General features: G+C 44.6%; 1 protein-coding gene across 1 annotated transcript in view; it reads right to left on the bottom strand.

Annotated features, from left to right (window-relative positions):
* The window catches only part of ALDH1A3 (aldehyde dehydrogenase 1 family member A3), a 34638-nt gene extending 18709 nt beyond the window's left edge, over positions 1-15929 (bottom strand). The window contains exons 1-6 of the mRNA XM_065076717.1: positions 15770-15929; positions 12210-12314; positions 7103-7243; positions 4665-4794; positions 3655-3716; positions 836-964 (exon numbers count right to left, since the gene is read on the bottom strand). Coding sequence (XP_064932789.1) covers positions 836-964; positions 3655-3716; positions 4665-4794; positions 7103-7243; positions 12210-12314; positions 15770-15865 — 663 coding nt within the window. The 5' untranslated portion in view covers positions 15866-15929. The remainder of the gene's footprint in view (positions 1-835; positions 965-3654; positions 3717-4664; positions 4795-7102; positions 7244-12209; positions 12315-15769) is intronic.
* Positions 15930-21467: the final 5538 nt, after the last annotated feature.

The following is a 21467-nucleotide window of genomic DNA, read 5'->3' as shown; positions in this document are numbered from 1 at the left end:
GGTGAAGCCATGAGTGTCAATTATTAGTGTATCCTTCTCTTTTCTCCCAGGCTAAGCCAAGAAGAGGCAAAATCATCATCATCATTAGACTGAGCATAATAAACAGACTTTCCAGCAGAGAGGCAAAAGTGTATCTACAGCCCTTTTAATTTTTCTCACAATTAGTCACATTTGTAGATATAGGAAGTACTGATGAGTCCTGGAGGGTGCTGTGCACCTCCCACCACCTTGGTATGAATCATAGATCTGAGGGCACCTGAGATCCTACCTGACAAGCCCTAAACCAACATTTTGGAATTCCAACCTATGATCTTCCCTTTATGTCAGTATCGAGTTGACTTTACAGGCCAGACATAGCTAAATTGTTCTATGAACTGCAGAAATTATGAAGAATTGTTTCCCGTGAAACTGTCTTGGTTGAATTACCTCACTTTAAAATGGTACAAACACAACACTGCTGTCTAATCACACACTTTTTTGTCCCATTGTTTAATAAAACTGAGCTGTAGTCTTCCCCTCCTTTAGGAGAATGGAAAAAAAAAGGGGAGAGGAGAGGAATAAAGGGGAGAAGAATAAAACCACCACTTTTTGTCTCTGCAGCTTTCTGAGAAAGAAGAAAAACGGACAGGTTTTGTGATTTTGCCACCTCCTAGCTAGCCACTGCCAGCCATGGAGGCCTTTGAAGGAAAAGACTGAAGACAAAGGTTGCTCTCAGTTTTCTCTGTGGGGCTTTAACAGCTTTAAACCTAAAAAAACCCCATAGCCCATTTGAAATACAGTCCTGCTTAAAACCTTAAAAGAACAGTACCTAGCCAGGACATTTGGATTTCCTTACCTCCTTGATCAGCGAGCCAATGTACAGCGACGTGAGAGGAGTTTGTTCAGCTGGCTTAATCACCAGAGTGTTCCCACAGCACAGCGCTGGTGCCATCTTCCAAACTAGCATTAGCAACGGGAAGTTCCACTGCAAGAACACGAGGCTGGTCAGATCAGCCCAGCACAGTCACCTGCTCATTTTTCCCACCCTCACAGAACTCAGGGAGACAGAAGCAATTGGGAGGAATCCCCAAAGAGAAGCAGCTGCTTAAAATACTGTGTTTGGACTACGGAGTATAAATTCCTCAGTTTCCCCCCAAGATCCCAAATGTTGCTGACAGTCCTCGAGTTAATCCTCTATGTTGGACAAGCCTCTGCATGATGTGACCTCATTTTTTACAGGAGTTTGATCACACTTTGTAAAAGATCTTGGCTGTTCACAGAAATCTATAACTTGCAGGCGGTGTCCTGGTGCATCACTTTCATACCGTGTTTTTATGAGCAGGAATTACAGGGTGCAATGGCTCATTGAAAAAACTCGTTTTTCTGTGTCAGGTATTGGGTGAGTAGTTAGCAGTTATATAATATCATTAAATTCCAGGTTTATAACCAGGAAACTGCAGTGGGTTATTCAGTCATGGAAATCCAGGGGAGGTCTTATACTCCCTTCAAATTGTAAATTGCTTCTTTCCAATTAGTTTTCTAATTTGGAATTAGGAACCAGTCCACATCAGTTTCCTCTGTGCTAATCTCCTTCATGGTCATGTGTATTTGTAGATCTTGGAGCCTAAGCAAGAAGTGGAAAATCTAGCTTACACTGAATCTCAGAAAGGTCATTTGGCAGCAGAAAGGATTTCTTCATTAAAAATAATTAATGCTGCTTCAGAGGTGATGGAAGCAGGCCAACAGTAAGGGGACTTCTTGTCAAGAGTCAAGCCAAGGGCCTTCAGCTATCGACAAAGAAGCCAAATATGTTAGGAATCCACAAATTGACACTTTCCAATAAATTTGCAGCGTGGCTTTTAAGAGATGAGTTCTGTTCTCACCCAGCAGCTCCGAGACAAAGCAGAATTTAGTCTAACGTGCTGTTCTTCAACTTGTCTCCTCCTCTTTCCCAGACCTATTTCATTTCTGTGATCTTCTCCAATGGCCACATCCATTCGTCTTTTTTTCCTAAGCCTTCGTGAAGGTCTGACTTTGCAGCTTAAGCCATCCTCACCTCCACTACTTTTCTACACTTTCAGAGCGCAATGCAACTTCATTAGGAGCTTTACGATGCAGAATGGCTGGTGAGAGCAACAGTAAAGGACTCCAGGGCTGTCTCATGACACTACCTTGGGATAAAGCTCAGTCATGTGCTGCACTTTTCTAAGAACTTTCCTTGCTAAGAACATTAGTTTAAATATGGTCAAGCCACAGGAAAAAGGGAGGATTGTTAATAGGTCTAGGAAAACATATGCAGAATAGTGACAGAATCTCTTTAAATCAAATAGGAAGATACAAACGCACAGACTGGTGTTAGAGATCAAACTGGAAAAAAATTTAAGGGGATTTGTTCTAAGTAAATGGAAGACAGATATGGTTTTGTTGATCCACACCATCCTTTTTACAAACACAGTGTTGAACCTGAGCCAGATTTGGTTCTGTACTTTCTATCGTATCTATTCCTGATATGGGGTCAACCTGAAATATTAGAAGTCCTACTATCTTCCCTTATAGTGGCACTCCAAAGCATCCTGCATGAAGGCTTTTAAACAGATGGTTTCCAAAAGCATTGCTGGGTGCCAAAGGTGGCTGAAGGGTGACCAGGGGATAACTTTTAATTGTTGATCAATGTGAGTAACCTGATGTTTTGATTTTAAATCACAAATTCTAGATGCTCACATTGCTTGTTCAGCCAGAAAAGCTGTGCAGAAAACATCAAGCCAAATATCTTATTACTAGTACCAACTGTCTCCTCTTTGCCTCACCCTGACATTGCTAAATCACTGGATATATAAGCTCAGCCCTGCTGAAGGAAAAAGCAAAATTTCCCCAGATATCTCTGGGAACTGTACCAGACCTGCTATTCCAAGGGTCCAGCAAACCAAATATCCCACATGCATTTCTTTCAGTCTCTCCTAGAACATTATCCCAAAGGTCAAAAATCTTCCTTAGACTCTTACTGATGCAAGTATCCAAACAGAGAATCTTGGCACACCACCATTTGCCTCATGGCCTGTAGGATACTATGTTCAAAGCATTTTACAACCAGAGAGGAACAAACTATGTCCCCCATGCAGCTGTAAAGTCTTCCTGGCTGTCTGTTTAAACAGAGCAAGCAACACACACTGAAGCTGGAGGTATTCCAAGGACTAGCCACACTGTCCTCTCAGCAGAGAATGAGACATCAAGGAAAAGAAAACTCTATTCAAGTAAGATTTAATCACAGAAAGCTCAGAGAACAGCTGGGGGTAATTAATAATGGATGTGATTTAAAACTGAAAACTACGCATCAGCACTAGGCAGCAAAAAGCTAGCACACGTAATGACGAGATGGTTGCCCCAGCAGTGCAAGAGTCAGAGAGCTCTGACTGGTCTCTGGTGACTGGTGTCAGCCTTCGAGGGGAACAGAGCATCTGACTGGAGACCCACCCTTCCCTTGCAGAGGACTTTGTGTTGCCAAGAGGAATTGGCATGGGGGTAAAACAAGAAACTACATGAGGCCACTGAGATGGGAGTTCCCTGCAAAACAGCTGTACTTAACTAGGAAGCAAATGGCTGCAGTATAAGATGGGGAGTGCACAAGGACTTCTGCCAGTTCTGGGGGAGATGCAGGGCACCATCACTGTCACTTACTGGAGTTATAGCTCCACAGACACCCATTGGTTCGTGCCTGGTGAAACAGACAAAATTTTCATCTGCAAGACAAAGAAATAAAAGACAAAACAGTCAAAATCCTTGCTTCTGCAGAGGGACAAAACAGGCTGGTTTTGAAAATACACCATATTGCTCATCGTGCCACATGGATATCCATTGTCTTAACTTGGTCTCCCCAAAACCATGTTTGAATTTGCACAGCTGAGCCAAAGTGTTCTCTCTGTCCCTGACACAATGGTGCAGTGTGACTGCTCTGGCTCTGCACCCCAGGAAATATTTCACAAAACCTCTTTCAAGTGAGAGAAAACTTGACAAGGTCCTTCGAGGAATTCAGTACTTCAGTTCCTGAGGAGTCAACATTTCAGGTCTTCTCATTAATAAAAGTTAAGAAAAAGCACTACGTGGTCTCTCTAAACCTTATCTTTAATAAAAGTTAAGAAAAACTACTACACAATCTCTCTAAACATCTGTGACCCAGCACTGCCAGGGATGCAGGAAGGTCAGTGAAGTGGGAGGCACAGGTGGATTCCACATCAACCCTCTGCCACATTCATGTGGCATCGAGGACAGCATGAGCTCTGCTGCCTTCATACAGTCCTTTCTAGAAACCTCTGACCTCATATTCTCCAGGCTCTTAATTCATTTCAGTGATACCTGATGAATAAACTCCCCTGTTAACATGTGGGTTTTTTTCTTTAAGAATTAGTCTGAATTTAAAACCAAAGTGGTTTTGCTGTCAAAAAAGCAACAAAAGAGCCCATCCATTATTTTCCAGAGCTCTATCCAGGCATTGACATTGTTCTCCCATTAGTTTAAATTTTGAAACACCTCTACTTAAAATGCATCCTGAGATAGAAATGAAATACAGGCTGGTTTTGCCTGTTTTCAGAAGCCAATCTTTCCATACATGTTCCTCCCAGCAGGCTTCTCTCCCACCCATTCAAGCCTCATCCTGTCTCAGCTCTGAAACTGGGTCTGAAGGAACTTACCCACTGGGATAGTTCTGCCCTGAATTTTATCAGCCCATCCAGCATAATATCGGAGTGTTTTTATACAGCCTTCCAGGTCAATGAAATAAGCCTGCAGAAAAGGTTTTCCCGTGTCCATTGTTTCCAGAGTCTGAAAAAACAAATTGCATGCACTGTCAAGCAAGTCAACATTTTTTTCTTTAAAAAAAGCTTTTAGAGAAACTCCTTCTCAACTTTATTTTGCCTTTTGCTGCAGACATGGGGTTTCCTTCCTTCCCCTTATATTTAAGGAATGAGCTTCTTAATACAAATAAGGTAGAAAGGAGACTAGACAAAATAACCCTGATGCTTGTACAAGTTGCTATGGTCAGTGTTTGCAATGAAAATGCATCTTCCGAAGCCCCCAGAAGGTGGCTGTGGGTTGGATACAGGGCTGTGCTCTGGGGCACCACTCAGAAAGGATGGGAGTGTCTTGACTTCACCATAACTGAACCTCCAATGCAGACGTTCTGGATTCCAGATGGTGTCACTGAAATCAGTCAGACCCACTTTACTTTTATTTGGAAATCTATTTTTTTTCCTACTTAACCCTAAAACAAACCTCTGAAAAGCCTCTTTTGTCCACAGGATGATAAAAACCACATTTTTTACAGAGTTCTGCTAAAGTAACCTTTGGGCTCAGATCTGTGCTGAGACTAAGACAAGGAAGAAGTTGCTTTACTAAAGCTGTGCTGATGCTGAGCAGCTCTAAATAAAGTCCAGTCTCAGCCAGTGTCCTTCTCACTGTTCTGGACATTAGTTCAGTGAATGCTTTGTGCTGTATTCAGGTCATTAAATGGGATATCAGTGCAAATGGCCAGCACATCCATAAAGGAAGCACTATCCCTTGGTAGATTGAAACATCTTTGTTTACATATGAAGTCATACCCAGTCATCTTCCACAGACATTAGGGTCCAAACAGCACTCAAACAGACATTCCCCTTGGAATGACTAGGATTGTTATCCACTCTGAATGGCTGCTAAAATGACTGATTTTTATAAGTCATTACTTAGCATGCAGCCAAGGTGGCTATGGTTGGTTTTCTGCAGTGAAAACCATGCCAAACAAACCCTCCCAGATCTGAAGGACAACAGAAAGCTCGAAACAAGTGTCCTGGTTTACATAAAAAGAAAGGTCCTCTGGAGTCACATCAAAAAGTGAGCAGAAAATGAACAGAGACTATTTGCAAACACACATATTTAATTGCTTTTTAATTTCTGGCCAGAACTGCCTTCAGACATGGATTTTTTTTTTTAGTTTTTTCCCTCCTGACACTGGAGGATGTCATGTGGTTAAGAGACACAGTGTTGGGGAAAGAGACCCTGCTCAAAATACTTTTTCAAATACAGTCTCCTAAGCACATCCCATGTACTTTAAGTCCTACTGACCTCAGTGGGACATCAGCTCAGGAACTTGCACATCTAACAGCACTGAATGTCATAAATGCCATTGCCCTGAAGACAAGCAGAGTCAAAATGCAGTATTGCACTAGTGAGTGCTCAGGTCTGAGATCTTCGGTATGAACAGACAACAGCTGTAAGCTAAGAGATGCTAGGATCTGTGGGTGCAATTTGGGAATATGTCCAAGGCCCATAGAATCTAAAGACTTCTACCAACTGCAGCACATTTTGGCTTGGGTCCTACACCCCTTGTTTTGCACCAGGACTCCTTCAGTACAGGGTAGGGAATCATTAGCAATAGTCCTTCAGCACAGAAGTCCAAGTTAACACAGCTTCATGGCTATAAAGAGATTTTTCTGAGCCAGTACATTCAGTAGGGAAAGAAACAGTTCTCACTTACACACATCTTAAACTTTGGATGACATCCAGCAAGAGAAAGATTCTTTTTCCAGCCCCCATTTTAAAGGAAGCAATTTGCAAATAAGTTATCTTGTAATAAAGAAAGGGTGGGTTTGTTTTGGTCTTTTTTTTGTTTGTTTTGTCTCTGTTGTTGTTTGCTCAGAGTTTCTTTGTTGGTTGTTTTTTGGGGTTTTACTTGTTTTGGGGTTTTGTTGTTTGGGATTTGTTTCTTTTTATTTTTTGTTGTTGTTTTATTTTGTTACGTTTGCTTTGTTTTTAAGATAAGACCTGCAAGTCAGCTATGGACACTGAAGACTGTTAAACTAAGAAATGTTTATTGGTCTGAAAATTGAAGTATTAATATTTGCAATCATTTCAATAACCAGCTAAAGTTTTGGAGAAGTCATCTACTACGTAGCAGAACTAACAGCCTCCTTCTAAAGCCTCTAAAATAATCCCGCAGAAAGAGGAAGATGAGCCCTGACTCCTGCATGGACTCTTCTGCCCTTCATGAAGGGAAAGAAAAACATTAGGTAGATATTGATGCAGCAAAATCAGAGGGAAGGAGCTGAGTTATCAGCCAACTGCTGCTGGATTTCCCATCAATCACAGTACTTACTGCCAGGATGACTCTGTCTCGCTCAAGAAGATCAGCCAGCTTGTGCAGGAGTCGCCCTCTGCTTAGGGCATCCATCTGTCTCCATGGAGACCCTCTCTGGAACGCTGCCTTCGCTGCTTCCACTGCGTTATCCACATCAGGCTAGAGCAGCCACACACACAAGGAAAAACCTTAAGTTACAAGGAATGAGCTGGACAATGGCACAGAGACCCTACTGCTGCTTCCTAGACGACACTGTGGTGGCTCAAACCAAGCTGTCTGACAAAACCACTTCCATTTTACTCCTGGACTTGGACTCAAGCCTGCAATACTTTTCAGGTTTGGCCTGGGCTCATCAACAACCTTGAGGTCAAAGTACCAAAAGGGTCTTTCAAGGGTAATTTTATACATCTGCCTTGTTCATAAAATAATCCAGAATCATGTTCCTGCTGATACAGGGTGTAAGTGACACCAGGGGAGATGGAGAAACAAGATCCCAATTCTGTTCCCTAAGTGTGACAGGCCATTGGCCTGCATGAATCAGCCTCTTCTAAACAAGTGTGGGAAGGGAAGTTACCCATGAGAGAGATTGTGATTTTATCCAGGGGAACAATCAGAGCTCAGAGCCCACCATTCAGTACCACTGGAACCCTTGCCAGGAACAGTTAACACACTAAAAAAGCTCCCTTAGATCCTAGATCACCCTTCCAGAACATTTCTACCAGATGGGAAGTGTTTTGTTATTTAGTGCTATGACAAAGGCATTGCACCTACACAGACAGCACCACTCTCCTGTCATCTCCCAACTGCTTTACTGTGCTCTGGACCAAATCTAACTCTGTTTGCCCAAGTTATTACTCAGGTGGTCAGCAAATTCCCTCTCTTCCCACACCACCACCCCTAGAGAAGCTTCGTGCATTTGCTCAGGCCACAGCATGCCCTGGACTCCTCCCTACATACATTAAAAACGTGAAGCCAAGGGCAACCTCCTGACCCAATGAAGTCAATGGGAATGCTGCCATCAACATCTATGAGGCCAATATTGTACCCCAAGCATACATAAAGCATGCTTCACCCTGGCTTTGGACAGAATCCTGCTCTATGTAATGTCTGGCACAGCCCGTGCCTCACTTCAGCTGATGGAGAACTTGTACCTCACAGCAATGTGTGGCTCAAAGGGGTGGGAAAGGAGGGAGGGTTGCAGGCCTTGATTATTCCTTGTAGCACTTCACCAGTTGCTCTCATTTATGTCTTATCTCAAGCCTCCTCTGGATACAGTTATGAAGTAAGCCTCTGCACTGATCCAACAAGGTCCAGCCATTCTCCCCCCATGAGGACATGTGTGGTGCTCAATCAAGAAAAATGTTCCAGAAAGACATGTTGCCTTCTTACAGCAAAAATTAATGGAGAAAATAGGGAGTCACCACCCACTGAAATGGCATCTTACACTAAATTTGGCTCCTTTTCCTTAAAAGAAGATTACACAGCTTTAAAAGTCTGACCTATACTGCCAGGAAAAGAACCGTTTGGAAGGGCACTGATGGGGAAACCACTGCAGGAAACTTGTGCTGTTATGAGGGGTTAAGAATGGCTCTGGTCAAGCAAGGGTGCTGGCGAGGCAGAGGTTCCCAGGAACAGGTATGAGATGCCCAAGGACTTTCAGTGCATGCCCAGTTCTTCCCCATCCTCTAAACTTGGGACCACCTGAGCCTTGCTGCAGCTCCTGCAAATACTAGTTGTCTTCATTCTTGACTCAGACACACTGGGTACACACAGCGGCTTGGACACTACAGGCACCATCACACAAGCAGAAAGACTTTCCCAAAACACCCTGAGGGGCAGCACTACCAAGTGAGATCTTCTGAGCCTGCACAGCATCAATAGGCCTGTAAGACCAGCAAAAACAAGGAAATTCTTCAGGAAGGGTGAAATGCCATTCTTAATCCATCCTGTTATGACTAGGCATTAGGGGAGTCTAAATGGCGTGTTCATTGCAGGCGTGTTGCAATAGGTAGGCACAATGCGTGACAAAGACTGGTAACTGTCAAGGTGCCAGGGACACACTGTGGTATACAAAACCGCAAGTAGAAGGAGGTTCATGCATCCTGGTGCTCAGTTCTGATCTATATAGATTTATTGAGTATTACATAAAAAGCTCTGCTAAGAGAATATTAAGATTGCAAAGTCAAGCATTGCAGCATTGGGAAATGTCTGCAAACCTTCATACCCACCCTGGATGTTTGTGTTATGATACAACCCCCAGTTACACAACCGCATACCATTTTCCCCTGAACAAACTTACACCGTTCTTTGTTCTCAGCTACCTCCTCCACCTTCCTCCTCTACCTCCAGTCCTACTCATCACAGCTCCACTTCTATCATGCCCCTTTTTCCTCTCTCCTGCCAACTCCAGAGCACAGAGGACACCATCACCCCACCGGCTCTGTGAGTAGGAAAGACACCTGAAAACAAACAAACAAAAGCCTTGCTCTGCTTTATTCTCAGTGTGCATAACTGCTCTGTTTTGGCCTGCAAGGAGACATGCCAGGGATGGAGCACACCCAGCATTCAAAACAACTACAAGCAGCATCTTAACAGCCCATAGTATCCAATGAAGTCTAATGAAGTAAGTTATCCCTTTTCTGTTATCAACCTGGCAGACACTCGTACACCAAGCCGTTATCTTGCAGGCCAAAAGCCTCCAAGAATCCAGTGGAAGCATTTGCTGGTTTATTTTCAGTGCTTCTACTTCCACACAAGACTTTTCTTTATCTGTTACTCACTGTAAACAGAACATGAATACCTATATACAATTAATTGATTCAACATGCAACTTATCCACACTGTGATCTATCCCCCAATGACCTCATCAAGGGCAATTCTATCTTAAGTTCTGTAACTAGAGAACAAACAGCAGAACCTCTGCTCCTAGCCTCATAAAGCTTTGTCCAGCACCATACTACATTGTCATTGCTGAGATATCAGCTGCTAAATTCCCACCCCTCATGTGCAGGCTAAGCAAAACATGTTCTGCGCAGCCAGAGAGGGGCAGGTTTCTGTTCAGGGCTCAGGAAGTGGAATCCTGGTACCAGCCTGCTGTGAAGGCAGAGCCAGCCCTGGCATGGCACAGCTGAAGGCAGAGACAGGACCAGGAACAACAACCCCTGTGGTGACACTGACCAGCACAGCCAAGACACCAGAAAGCACCACTAAACACAACTGATCGCTTTCTGTAGTACCTCCAACAGACTGGAGTTACAGACCTAGGAGGGGATGCTCAAGGAGGGCAAAGGAAGTGTCAGGGGACTCAGTTTGCCCAGAGGACAGTGGGACATGGTCAAGTGTCACCAGCAACAAAACAGCTAGTTTGGGGTGCTTCTCATCTGATTCTGCCTTCTAACTAGAACAAAAAAACAGAACAAAACCCACTTAGAGTAAAAAAATTTTTTTTTCTTTTTCTAAATCTGTGTGATGTAAAGGGGTGGAAGAAGAGGCTTTTGGCACCCCAGGTGCATCTACCTTATATTCTTGCCTGCAATTATTCTGTGCACCAAGGTAGCAGGCACCTATGCTGAGTAGCCACGGGCAGAGCACTCCACTGACTGGCCCCAAGAAAAGTTTTACAGGGACTCTCCCACAAACTGGAAGCTGAAAGCAGCTCTTGAATTCAGGTAGGGACGAGTCTCAAGGAGGCAAGCTGCAAAACTGGCCTTTTAGTTCTGCATAACAATTTTCTTTTACCAAGTCATGAAGAAGCAGGCTTGACATACTCACGTAATGCTCTGTAACTGCTTGAGGAGACACTTAGCTCAGGCAACAATGGCAACGTCATGGTTTCTGCCTAGCAAAGTGCAGTTGCTTCAATTAACTTTCAACTCTACAGTTTACATGCCACTGCAATTAAACAGTTGTGTCCTATCCAGGTAGTATAAAGAAATTACACATAATATTTGGTTCTGCCTCAATTTGTAGTTGCTCCATGGATGCACAGATCCCCTGTGGCAATAAGTCTCCCAAGGGCTGCTTTAGTGCCATCCAAAAAGAACAGTTACCTTACTTATGCACCATCTGCGTGCAGGCTGGTGACTCACATTGCAAATCAAGTTTTCTCCCATCTCCAGAAAAGTCAGGTTCTATACATAGTTCTAACACAAGAAAACACATTGTCCCTGCTCAACTAGTATCACTCCTACTAGGGAAGGATCCACAAACCAGCTACCTGGTTGGAAACTATGCATTGAGCCTCACAAGTGCTGGACTAGCTTAGACAAGAGAAAGTTACCACAATACAGGCAGAAATGTCCACACTGCCCACAGCAATGAGCAGCCAAAGCCCTGGTACAGCAGAGAAGCTGTGAATCACTATCCCGTGACATACTGCAAAAAGCCAGCTCTTTACCGTAGATCAGGCCAGATGGGCCATATGTCATGAGCTGTTTTGGACAAAAAGTGTCACATATGACTGTTTCTCACCTCAGACTGTTAACAAACCCAAGCAGTTATGTCCCAGGCTACTCTGCGGTGCCCAGGGCCAGGGACTACTGAAGTTATTAAGAGATACTGGTTTGGTTTTGACTGAGAGTTGCCACATTTGTGCAGGACACCAGAACCCACAACAGCAGTTGGAAAAGCAGCACTACGGCAGATCTCTAGCAGAAAGCAGGCGGTGTTTACAGGACCAAGCTCTGCGTCTCCTGAGCACTCAGATTATTTGTTGATTGTGTTTAAAAAAGGGCAAGTTGCAGTTCAATGTCCCCAGCACGCTGCCATGCAGCTGGAGTATAAATCACAACCAATATGAGGCCTCAGTTCTGTCAGGGATGTGCATGCACCGTTATTGCTATTTCCTCAGATCAGCTGCTTTATTCCACCCTGTAACGCAAGAACAATGCTGAATCTCATTCCTCAGCAGCAGTTCCTACCAGGGAAAGTGACTCTGAGATGGACAGGACTAATCCCACCTACCCTGTGTAATTCTCAAACAGCACATCTAGAGTCCCAGACATCCAGCTCACAGTTTGGCCAGATGGACACTATTGTTAGAAGACAGCTTTTCCTCTGTGTGCTTCCCTGCAAAAGCAAGTCCCTTAGAAACTCCCTTTTGCACTGCCTTTCCAACAACACTTACCTTGTCTCCTTCCTCAATGTCACAAATTTTCTCTAGTGTTGAAGGGTTGTAGGTGGGGAACTTCTTTCCACTTGTAGACTCATGCCATTCATTGTTAATAAATATCTGAATAGAGAGCAAGGGGAGAGGAACAGGGAGGAGAAAGAAAAAAAAAGTGATGCAGACAACACAAAAAACCCACAAGTACTACTCAAAGGGCCTGGGGCTCTTCAATGTTCACTGATGACAAAGGCAGGTATGTTTGTGACATGTTTGCAATACAGACAGCATTTATCCAAACTGGAACCTGAGACAAAGAACAGACAAAAAAAATCTTCATGCACCCAGTTAGTTCTGAGCAAGAGAAGGACAGAGGATGGGGCCCACACAGTATAACACCATAGTTCAGCAACAAGAAACAGTTTTTGAGATACATCTCCATGGGATCAGCAAACAGACACCATAAGAAACTTGTATGGTTCAGGCAAAAGTAGCCCCTTGTTACATGCTACAAGCGAAATGTCAACGTACAATATTACTTGGTTGCTTGTACCCTGCCCTGGGCTAGTTTCACAACTTGTCCCCCCACAAGCACTGAAGGGTAAGTACTGGCTCAGTTCTACCCCACCATCCCTCGTCACAGGCCAGATCAAGCCTCCCACGTCACTTGGAGTAATTTGTGACAAGATTTAAGTGTTTCAAAATATTGCATTTCCAGAGCAAGAACAAACAGTCCCAGTGTTGCGTAACTGAAAAATGCATTAAATACTAGAGTGTTGTTACTCACTGTAAACAGAACATGAATACCTATATACAATTAATTGATTCAACATGCAACTTATCCACACTGTGATCTAACTTGGCAGTGTTATATTTTATAAATACACTTTAAATAAGATTAGATGAAGTAATCTTTAGTAGCCTGTTAGCGGCTGTAAGCTAGTACTTTTACTTGGAAGTCGTCCATATTTGCAATCTTGTTTATGAGTCTCTACACACCAGCAGGAGATTAATGTTGCATCCCTTGCATTTGGAATTTCCACTGCTTTGGGTCATAGTTTTCTTCCCTTGGGGAGCTTTTTTCCTGAAAGGAGTTTCTCCTGACTATTTCTGCAAAAAGCATCCGAGATGTAACTGGTATAGAAGCTACACTTTTGGATCTACCTTTTTCAGACAGGCTGAAGCAGGGCGGGGCGGGGGGGGGCGCGGGGAAAGAAGAGTTTTGCCCAAAAAGCTGCCAAGTGAAGTCACAAGAAAAGATACAATGTTAGAAATATTAACTAACTTGACACTAATGCTCCCAAACTACCTCTGTTATCTGAGTACTGCATTTTAAATATATATTAATAAAATAACACATTAACTTCGGTTTTCCTTTGTTCTACTAAGAAAGAAAGTCACATTATATATGTGGGAGATATGACAGGAGCTGTAAAATTACAGCATCAAACTAAAGATTGGGGAAGGATACCCTTTTTCCTTTGCATTCAACTTTAATTTTATGTGAAAGGGTTAGGAAAGCAATGTTCCTCTATGAAGTAGTAAAACTTAAGAGTGACAGGATCAGGCTGTTTTAAATGTAACATATATGCTGATATCATTCTGGGAATCACACCACATAGCCCAAGTCTTCGGTGCCAGGAGTTGAAATCAAACAGAACAGCGTATTGGTGGTTCATTCTTCACACCCAGGATCTGAGACACAGGACTGTGGACAGATCACTTCCATCACACATCCATGACAAGCATTAAGCTGCTCTATAAGTAAGACCTTTGTTGAAAATGTTTTCCTCTCCCCTAGGCCCGTAACTGGTAGAACCAAAAAACAGAAATCTCCGCTAAGGAGAGGAAAGTGTGCCGTCAGCTGTAAACATCTGGTGAAACTCAGAGCTTGCAGAAAACCCCTCGCGGTTTTATGAAAACTGACTGCTGCTCGTTATTTCCTCAGATGCACCAGGAGCATCAGATCGAATGTCAAATTCACACTTTTAATTAATATTGATTTCCACTGTTAAGAGAGTACCTTGATACATGTAGTGCACAGAGTCTCTGGCAAAACTCTGGAGAACAAAAAATACACATTTTAAAACATACGTGACTGCAGGATCAGATCCCAAAGGAGTATTTTAAAAAGCGTTCACAATAAAAATAACAATAAAACCAGAATGTTTGGATGTTTAGGAAAAACTCCAATGGCCAGGTCCATTTTGGACACAGGAAAGAGCTGTTTGTGCAGCGTTATGCCGTCTGCAATCAGCAGCTGCAGATCCAATTTGCTGCTAAATAAGTTTATCTTACAAAGAAAAAGCAGATAAATTTAGGATGTTAACCTTAATCTAGTCCAGTAATTGCTACTAATTATTAACCTGTTTCAGTACTTCAGATCAACACCTCAGTGTACAAGCTATTGCTGTTTACTCCTTCTTACTGCAAGAGACAGAACTTCAAGTTCTGCTTTTTTTTTAATACTTAATACAGAAATGTAACAGTAATTAATATGTTCATTCAGGCCCTCCAGCTCTTTCAGCCCAGCCACATAGTTAGTCAAGGCTGCCCAGCAGTGCAACCAGCCAAGATATTTTCCCTACTGCACAAGACAGCAGGTCAGGCTGATGCGGAACAAACAGTGACCTGGCTATAGCAGAGCTACGGCTGCGTTAGGGAGCAGGGATTTCTGCACCAGCGCCAGCCTCAGCTCCAAAGTACAGAGTTATCGGGCTCTGGAGCCTTAGGTTACATCTGAGAGGCTGGGGGGAATAGTTTAAAGAGAAGCTTGATGGAGGGAGGGAGGGTGGGTGCAGGTTCGTGTGTGCCTGGCCCCTTGTCCCGCGGGGTGGTTGTGGAGCAGCCCCAACGGGATGGCGAGCGACCAAGACATGTGCGAACACCACTCCTCTTCAGGAGCTGTGGGGTGGCCCCCACCCCATCACTGATCCCTTTCTCAAGGCCCATTCCTGCAGGACACCAGCCATCCCTCACATTCCCTGCGCCCTCCAGGACACAAACCCAGCCCCTGACACAGAACCCCCCTCCCAGAGCTCCACACTAGGCCAGGGATGGCTGAACACAACCCAGGCAAGTGGCTTTCTCACATATAAAGCCCTTCTGCCTGGGCTCACCCCATCCAAATCTGATTTCACTGAGCACTAACATAGTGCCGGCTTGTGAGCACTAGGTGGGAAGATGGCGGCAGGGCAAGCGGGAGGGGACAGGCCAGCGTGGCACCACTGCCTGACACTGTCAGGGAGAGGGGCCCATGGGCACCCTCACAAGTTTGTGTTTTATTTTGGTTTTTTTTAAACAAACAAACAAACAAACAAAAACACAAAGATAGTTTAATGGGCTTTAAGAACTGAGGTGACTGCAGCTTCCCTAGAAATGCCACAGTCATCTGCTTGCACCAGTCACTCAATCACATTTACACCCTACAAGCCTACCATCTATGGCAGCAAGAATTAAAAAAAAAAATGAAGGAGAAAATTTTCTATTAAAAAAAGTAACACCTCACCACTAGCCTGGCTCCATCAAGCATCACCAACACCACAGCAAAGCCTGCTGCCCACCACCCGTCGCCAGCTCACCTTGGTGTACTTCACCTCCAGGCTCCGCAGGGGCCGCGGCAGCGGCACTTTTCTGTCAGGCTGCCCGTTCTCCACAGCCCCGTTGACTGCGGCCATGGCCGCGCCGTCGAGCCCCCGCCGCCCTCTAGCCGCTGACAGCCCGCGGGGCCGCCTTAAGAGCGGCGCGCGCCGGCCGCCGCCGCCCGCCCTCATTGGCCACCGCCACGCCCCGCCCCTCCCCTCGCTCCCCGCCCCGCCCCGCCGCGGCCCTCAGGTAACGGGCGGCGACGCCCCGCCGAGGCACCGCGGCCGCTCGCGGGGCGGGGGGCGCCCGCGGGCTGTGCCGGCACCCGCGGCTCCCTCAGCGAAACCCTCGGGGCTCCGCTCAGGGCTCCCCTCGTCGTTTCCCTCAGTGCTCTCCTTGGGGCTCCCCTCGTCGTTTCCCTCAGTGCTCTCCTTGGGGCTCCCCTCAGTGTTTCCCTCAGTGCTCCCCTCGTGGCTCCCCTCAGTTCTCCTCCACTCAGTGCTCCCCTCAGAGATGGCCATTAGGTTTCAGCCTCTCCCCCAAAGAGGCCAGAGAAGGAGGGGGCCTCGTTGCAGTGAGCAGAGCAGCCACCCTGGACAAAAAGTGTCACATCTGACTGTTCCTCACCCCACACTGTTAACAAACCCAAGCAGTTATGTCCCAGGCACCAGGGCCAGGGACTACTGAAGGTACTGGTTTGGTTTAGACTGAGAGTTGCCACATTTGTGCAGGACACCAGAACACACGGTACCAGTTGGAAAAGCAGCGCTATGGTGGATCTCTATCAGAAAGCAGGCAGTGGCACTAGGGTGGACATGGGAGGGCGTGCACTCTGCTGCCCGCTGTGTCCCATCAGTCACAAGAGGACATTTTCGGGGGTTTCCACAGGAATACCCTCACCCTCCCCAGGCATGGTGTGGGGAACTGGACTGTCTGGTGGTCTCACCCCTCTATTGTCACGTTACACCCTCTGCCTCCAGCTACAAGGGTGTTTCTTTGCTGTTCTGGTGCCACAACTTCTTCACCCAACTGCTGCACCCCATCCTTCACCTGGTGCCCCTGCAAAGCTTCTCAGGGCTGACCAAGAAAAGAGGGAAAGAGGGTTACATCAAATGTCTGATGTGTGGCTCGCAGCAAATCCTCCACACCCTGCGTGCATACATGAGTTCGGGGCCAGTTTGACCACCCCAGTTTGACTATCCCGGTCAAAGGACTTCAGCCTACTGAGGCAGGACCAGGCCCTTCAGCCGAAACTTCTGCAGCCATGAGTAACCGATATACTTGTGCCCCACACCGTCAGCCTCCAGCACACTGTTCATAGTAGCATACTCTGAACACTGAGAAAGATGCTGTCTTTCAAGAAGTCCTCAAGGATATGGAACATGTCTGAAGTGACAGATCTAGGCTCTGTGCCTGGACAAGTTCATTATGTATTGCTTAACTTCATTCTGAATAAAATATGTGTAAGTCTTTGCAGGCTGGGGGCCAGGACACTAGGAGACCCTTACACCCACACACACATGGAAGATAATACAACATATTTTCCATATAACAAGTGGCAAGATGCCAGAAGTTATCTTGAAAAAATGTTCCACAGAATTTGTAATCCCCAGCAATAGTCAGCACTTTGCTATTAAAATGCTTAAAAATATGTGCTTCCAAAGGCAGATAGTCTGTGATATCATAGCGGCATAAGAGTTAGTGCTGATTCAGAAGGGAAAGTACCACTGATGAATCAAACCCCGCTTCCTGCAGCTTGCGGGGTGTTCTTGAAGGTCCTGGGCCCAGGTGAAAACCTCTCTGATGGTGCTTGGTTTGGGAAAGAAGATTTTTTTCTCCCACACAATCTCCATATCTTTACCAGAGAAATCACTGAATCAATTTCTGTTGAACTGTCAATACTAGAGTACTCATCCTACTTAGCAGTAGAAAGATGACATTTTCTCTTCAGATGGGAAGGTGCTTCCATCATAAATAATTTGTGGGAACATCCTTGTATGCAATGGCAGAATCAAAAGAGCATTCTCAGAAAGTAAAGGGATACATTACAAAGGCAGAGGTGGTTATTTCTAAGCTGCCCATTTTTAACTGTCCAGTTGCTATTTCTCACAAAAGCTACAAAAGCATCAAAGCTAGAAGAATCTCTTAACCAAGTCCCAACATATTCCTAGTCCCAATGAAAAGGAGTTTGGTTCCAAGCTATCCTTAGATGTCATCAAGAAAACTATGCAGTGACTGGTAGGATTCAGCAAGTCAAAGTCAGACATGGAAGACATTTCTGTCTATTTTCTCTGGAAAAGACAGGCCCACCGATCCATTTTAGGGTTAGTGGAATCTTTTGGCAACAGAATTCTTTTGGGTTTTTGATAATTTGCCATATCTGTTCTTACCATAATGTATCAAAACACTACAGGCAATAGTAGTTTGAATATCAGGCAGCAAGAAAGAAATGGTTACAGAAATGACAGAATACTGATAGAACGTATCCATTTCTGTCTGTACTTTACCCACAGAAACACTCAGGTGAAGTGGGAAGTACTCTTGTAATTAGAGGACAAAATGTCTGTATGAGGAGAAAGATGAATAAGTTCCAAGACAAGCTGTGTCTATAGAGTCATTCCAGTGGGTTGTCTCATGTGGAATGACTTTGTCTTCTATCTCTCATGAGGAAGATTTTTTACAAGACATTCCTGAGAAAATTATTTTAGGCATTGTTGCTTCTTCAAGTTAATGTTGGGGCACTGTGAGATATATCTAAGGGGAAAGTACCACATGCAGGGTTTGGGGATGTGTAAGACTTTTAAAAAAGACTGTTAGAAGTGAATGAATTGTGAGTCAGTGACACATGAACGAGCTGAAATAATAAACTTTAACCAATACACCTAGCTGTGTGCAATATTTCCCTTAGTAACATCACAAGAAGAGTAACAAAACATTCCAACGTCAAAAAGTTTTGTGGACACTGACTGGTCCCTGGTTGGGCAAACTCAGTCCTACCACAAAGCGGGACGACTCCACCAGCCTCAGATGTGTCTTTTGTCACCAGTTCTTGTATCAGATCAGCAGAGGTGGGAATGCTCACTCCTCCAGACTGCTTAACGGGGAGCTCAGCAGGACATGCCCTAAAAACATGAGCAAGTTCCCAATCAGAACAAGTGGGAGATGTTTTATATTCATTCCCATGCTCCGGGAAGGCTATTGCACCATTCAAACAGAAGCACTGAAAAACTGGGTTTTACCTAAGTTTGTAACTGTTGCTAATGTGTCAGAAACAGACGCGAGAGGAAAAGCATCTATTAATGAAAGGTCACATTACTATTGAGTCACCCTGTGATGTTCTACTCTTGCAGCAGTGTTTGCAGAGATGTCTGCAAGATGTATCCGCAACCTGCTGCACCGACTGCGGTAGCTGTGAATTCCCTGGTGCTGCGTTTCTCTGCACTACCATATCTCACAGAAGGTTTCCAGACGGTGTGTACACCAGCTCTTCTCTGCCAGCCAGCAAAAGACTGCCTTTCCTCTGTTGGGACAGACATGTACACTCTTTGAATTTGCCACCATGAATTAGACCTGACCAGGCTTTTCTGTGCCCATCTGTCTGTCTGTGCCAAGAGCAGCTACAGGACATGTCCATCCTGTGATGTAGCAGTCTCCCTACCTGCTAAGGGTCTCTGCAGAAATTGATTTCTCAGACTTATCCACCTCATTTAACCATAACGAAGGGACAATTGCTGGTGGTAACTCCTCCTCCAGATACACTCTGCTTCTCTACACATCTTATGTCCTGGCTCCACACTCCACACTAGGAGTGCAGGGCGTTGTATCCAGAGGATCAGCGAAGACATCTCCAGATACCTGAGAGAATGGTTTCTAGACATCTTTGGCGTCCTGCCCCAAGGATGAAGACAGATTTGGCAGAGGGTCAGATATTTGCCTACAGGACTGTGGTTTGCCCAGTCAGCAGTGGCACAGCCATTAAGGGCTGCTGTGCCAGTTGATGAGTTGATATTTCAATGATATTTTGCATCTAGACCTCAGTCTATGCATCAAGCTGCCCAAAAGTCCCGTAGCTGTGTAGAGTGGTTAATGTGGCACAGAGCCAAAGCTGATTCTGCTGATTTTACACATACCCCGAAGCACATACACACACAAACATAAATATGTGTGTGAAACAATATACTAGAAAAGGCTGCTGAGGCTGTACAATCCAGTATTCAACAGCTACGAGCGATCAGAATTTGCCTGGTTTTGTGCATCCTGATGAGTTGTGAGTTACCCATGCCCTTGTCCTATGGGCATCCCCCTCACTCCGCATTGGCAATGGTCACTGCTCCTGAGAGAGCAGCTCCCCTCATGATTTATTCTCCTCTTGTTTAATGTGCAGCAACGGGGCTTTTTACTGCCTGTTATTCAAGCTGTGCTTTGAGTACAAAATTATTCATTTCCATACAGTTTTTCCATGGTGCTCATGACAGCAGTGTCTGGGTGTTTCACATGCAGCATTTCCTTTTCCAGTAATTTTGAGTGGATGCTGACCCTGTATTATCAGTGAGGAAAGAAGGCAGGCAGCGATGGATTTTAAAAAGTATCTTAATAATTTTAGATTCCCAATGTGAGTCACCTACTTTAGATGATGAGCATTTGGAGCTCAGCTCCCACTGAGCTGCGGCAGAGATTGCACAACAAGCTGGGTCTGAAAATTTCCCACCTAAACACCCAGATAAGGTAGAACACGCAGCTGACTGGGCATTGCTTCTCAGTGACTTTCATCTGGAAATTTTCTTGTTTTTCTGTGCCAGATTTTGTAAACTTACTATTCCTGTAACAGTTTTCTGTGGGTCACTTTCTAGGGTTTGAGTTCCTTTTTCTAAGCATACTTAAAAATCATAACCTTCATCACTCTTGATCAAATTCACCACGATATGGATTAGCAGCAGAATGGACTGTTTTGAACTATGAGACGATTGGCATTTTGCAGGCTCCCTGGTAGCAGTAATGGATGGTTTAATTTACATGGGCTGGCCAGCTGAAGGGAGCAAGACAGTGCTTTGCCAGTGGGTCTGGTTTTGATTCATTTTTCCAAATATTTTGTAAAATCCCAAGATCCGTTCCAGACCTCAGAAACAAATGGGGTCTAGTGAGCTCCCTTAACCTGGTCCCTTTTTACCTGGCTGGCTTCTTTATTGCAGGCACAGAGAATACAAACATGGAGAAACAGTCCTTCAGATATAGTAAGAAGCTGTTTAGTAACAAAGGCACCTATTTCCTTATTTACCTGCCTAAACAATTACATAGCTATCAAATGGTAATTATTGCAGCTTAAAAGTTTGTGTTCTACACAGGTTTTCGCTGAGTTCGTTGAAGCCAAACATGATCAGCTGCCGTATAAAACAAGTAGAAGAAATGGTAATAACTGAGCTGCTGCCTTCAGCTGTGAAAGACATTGTAAATGACACAAAAATAATGAAAAAGTCTGCCATTTTAAACCAGGACAAGTTCTGTGCTATTTATTGAAGTATTCACAAAAAAAATCAGGCTGTCCTGATGATCCTTTGGAAATTACATGTGTTATGTGTTTTTTTTTAAAGTTAATCCAACCTTACTTGGGCTGTGCTGAATGATGTAAGTGGAGAAGGGCTGTAGGCATTGGATAAATCTTGGAGTTGGAAGCAGTCTTACCCCATGAACTCACCA

Source organism: Columba livia, chromosome 11 (genome assembly GCF_036013475.1).
Source record: "Columba livia isolate bColLiv1 breed racing homer chromosome 11, bColLiv1.pat.W.v2, whole genome shotgun sequence".
NCBI classification, from domain to species: Eukaryota; Metazoa; Chordata; class Aves; order Columbiformes; family Columbidae; genus Columba; species Columba livia.
This window is presented reverse-complemented; position numbering and strand designations above follow the sequence as displayed.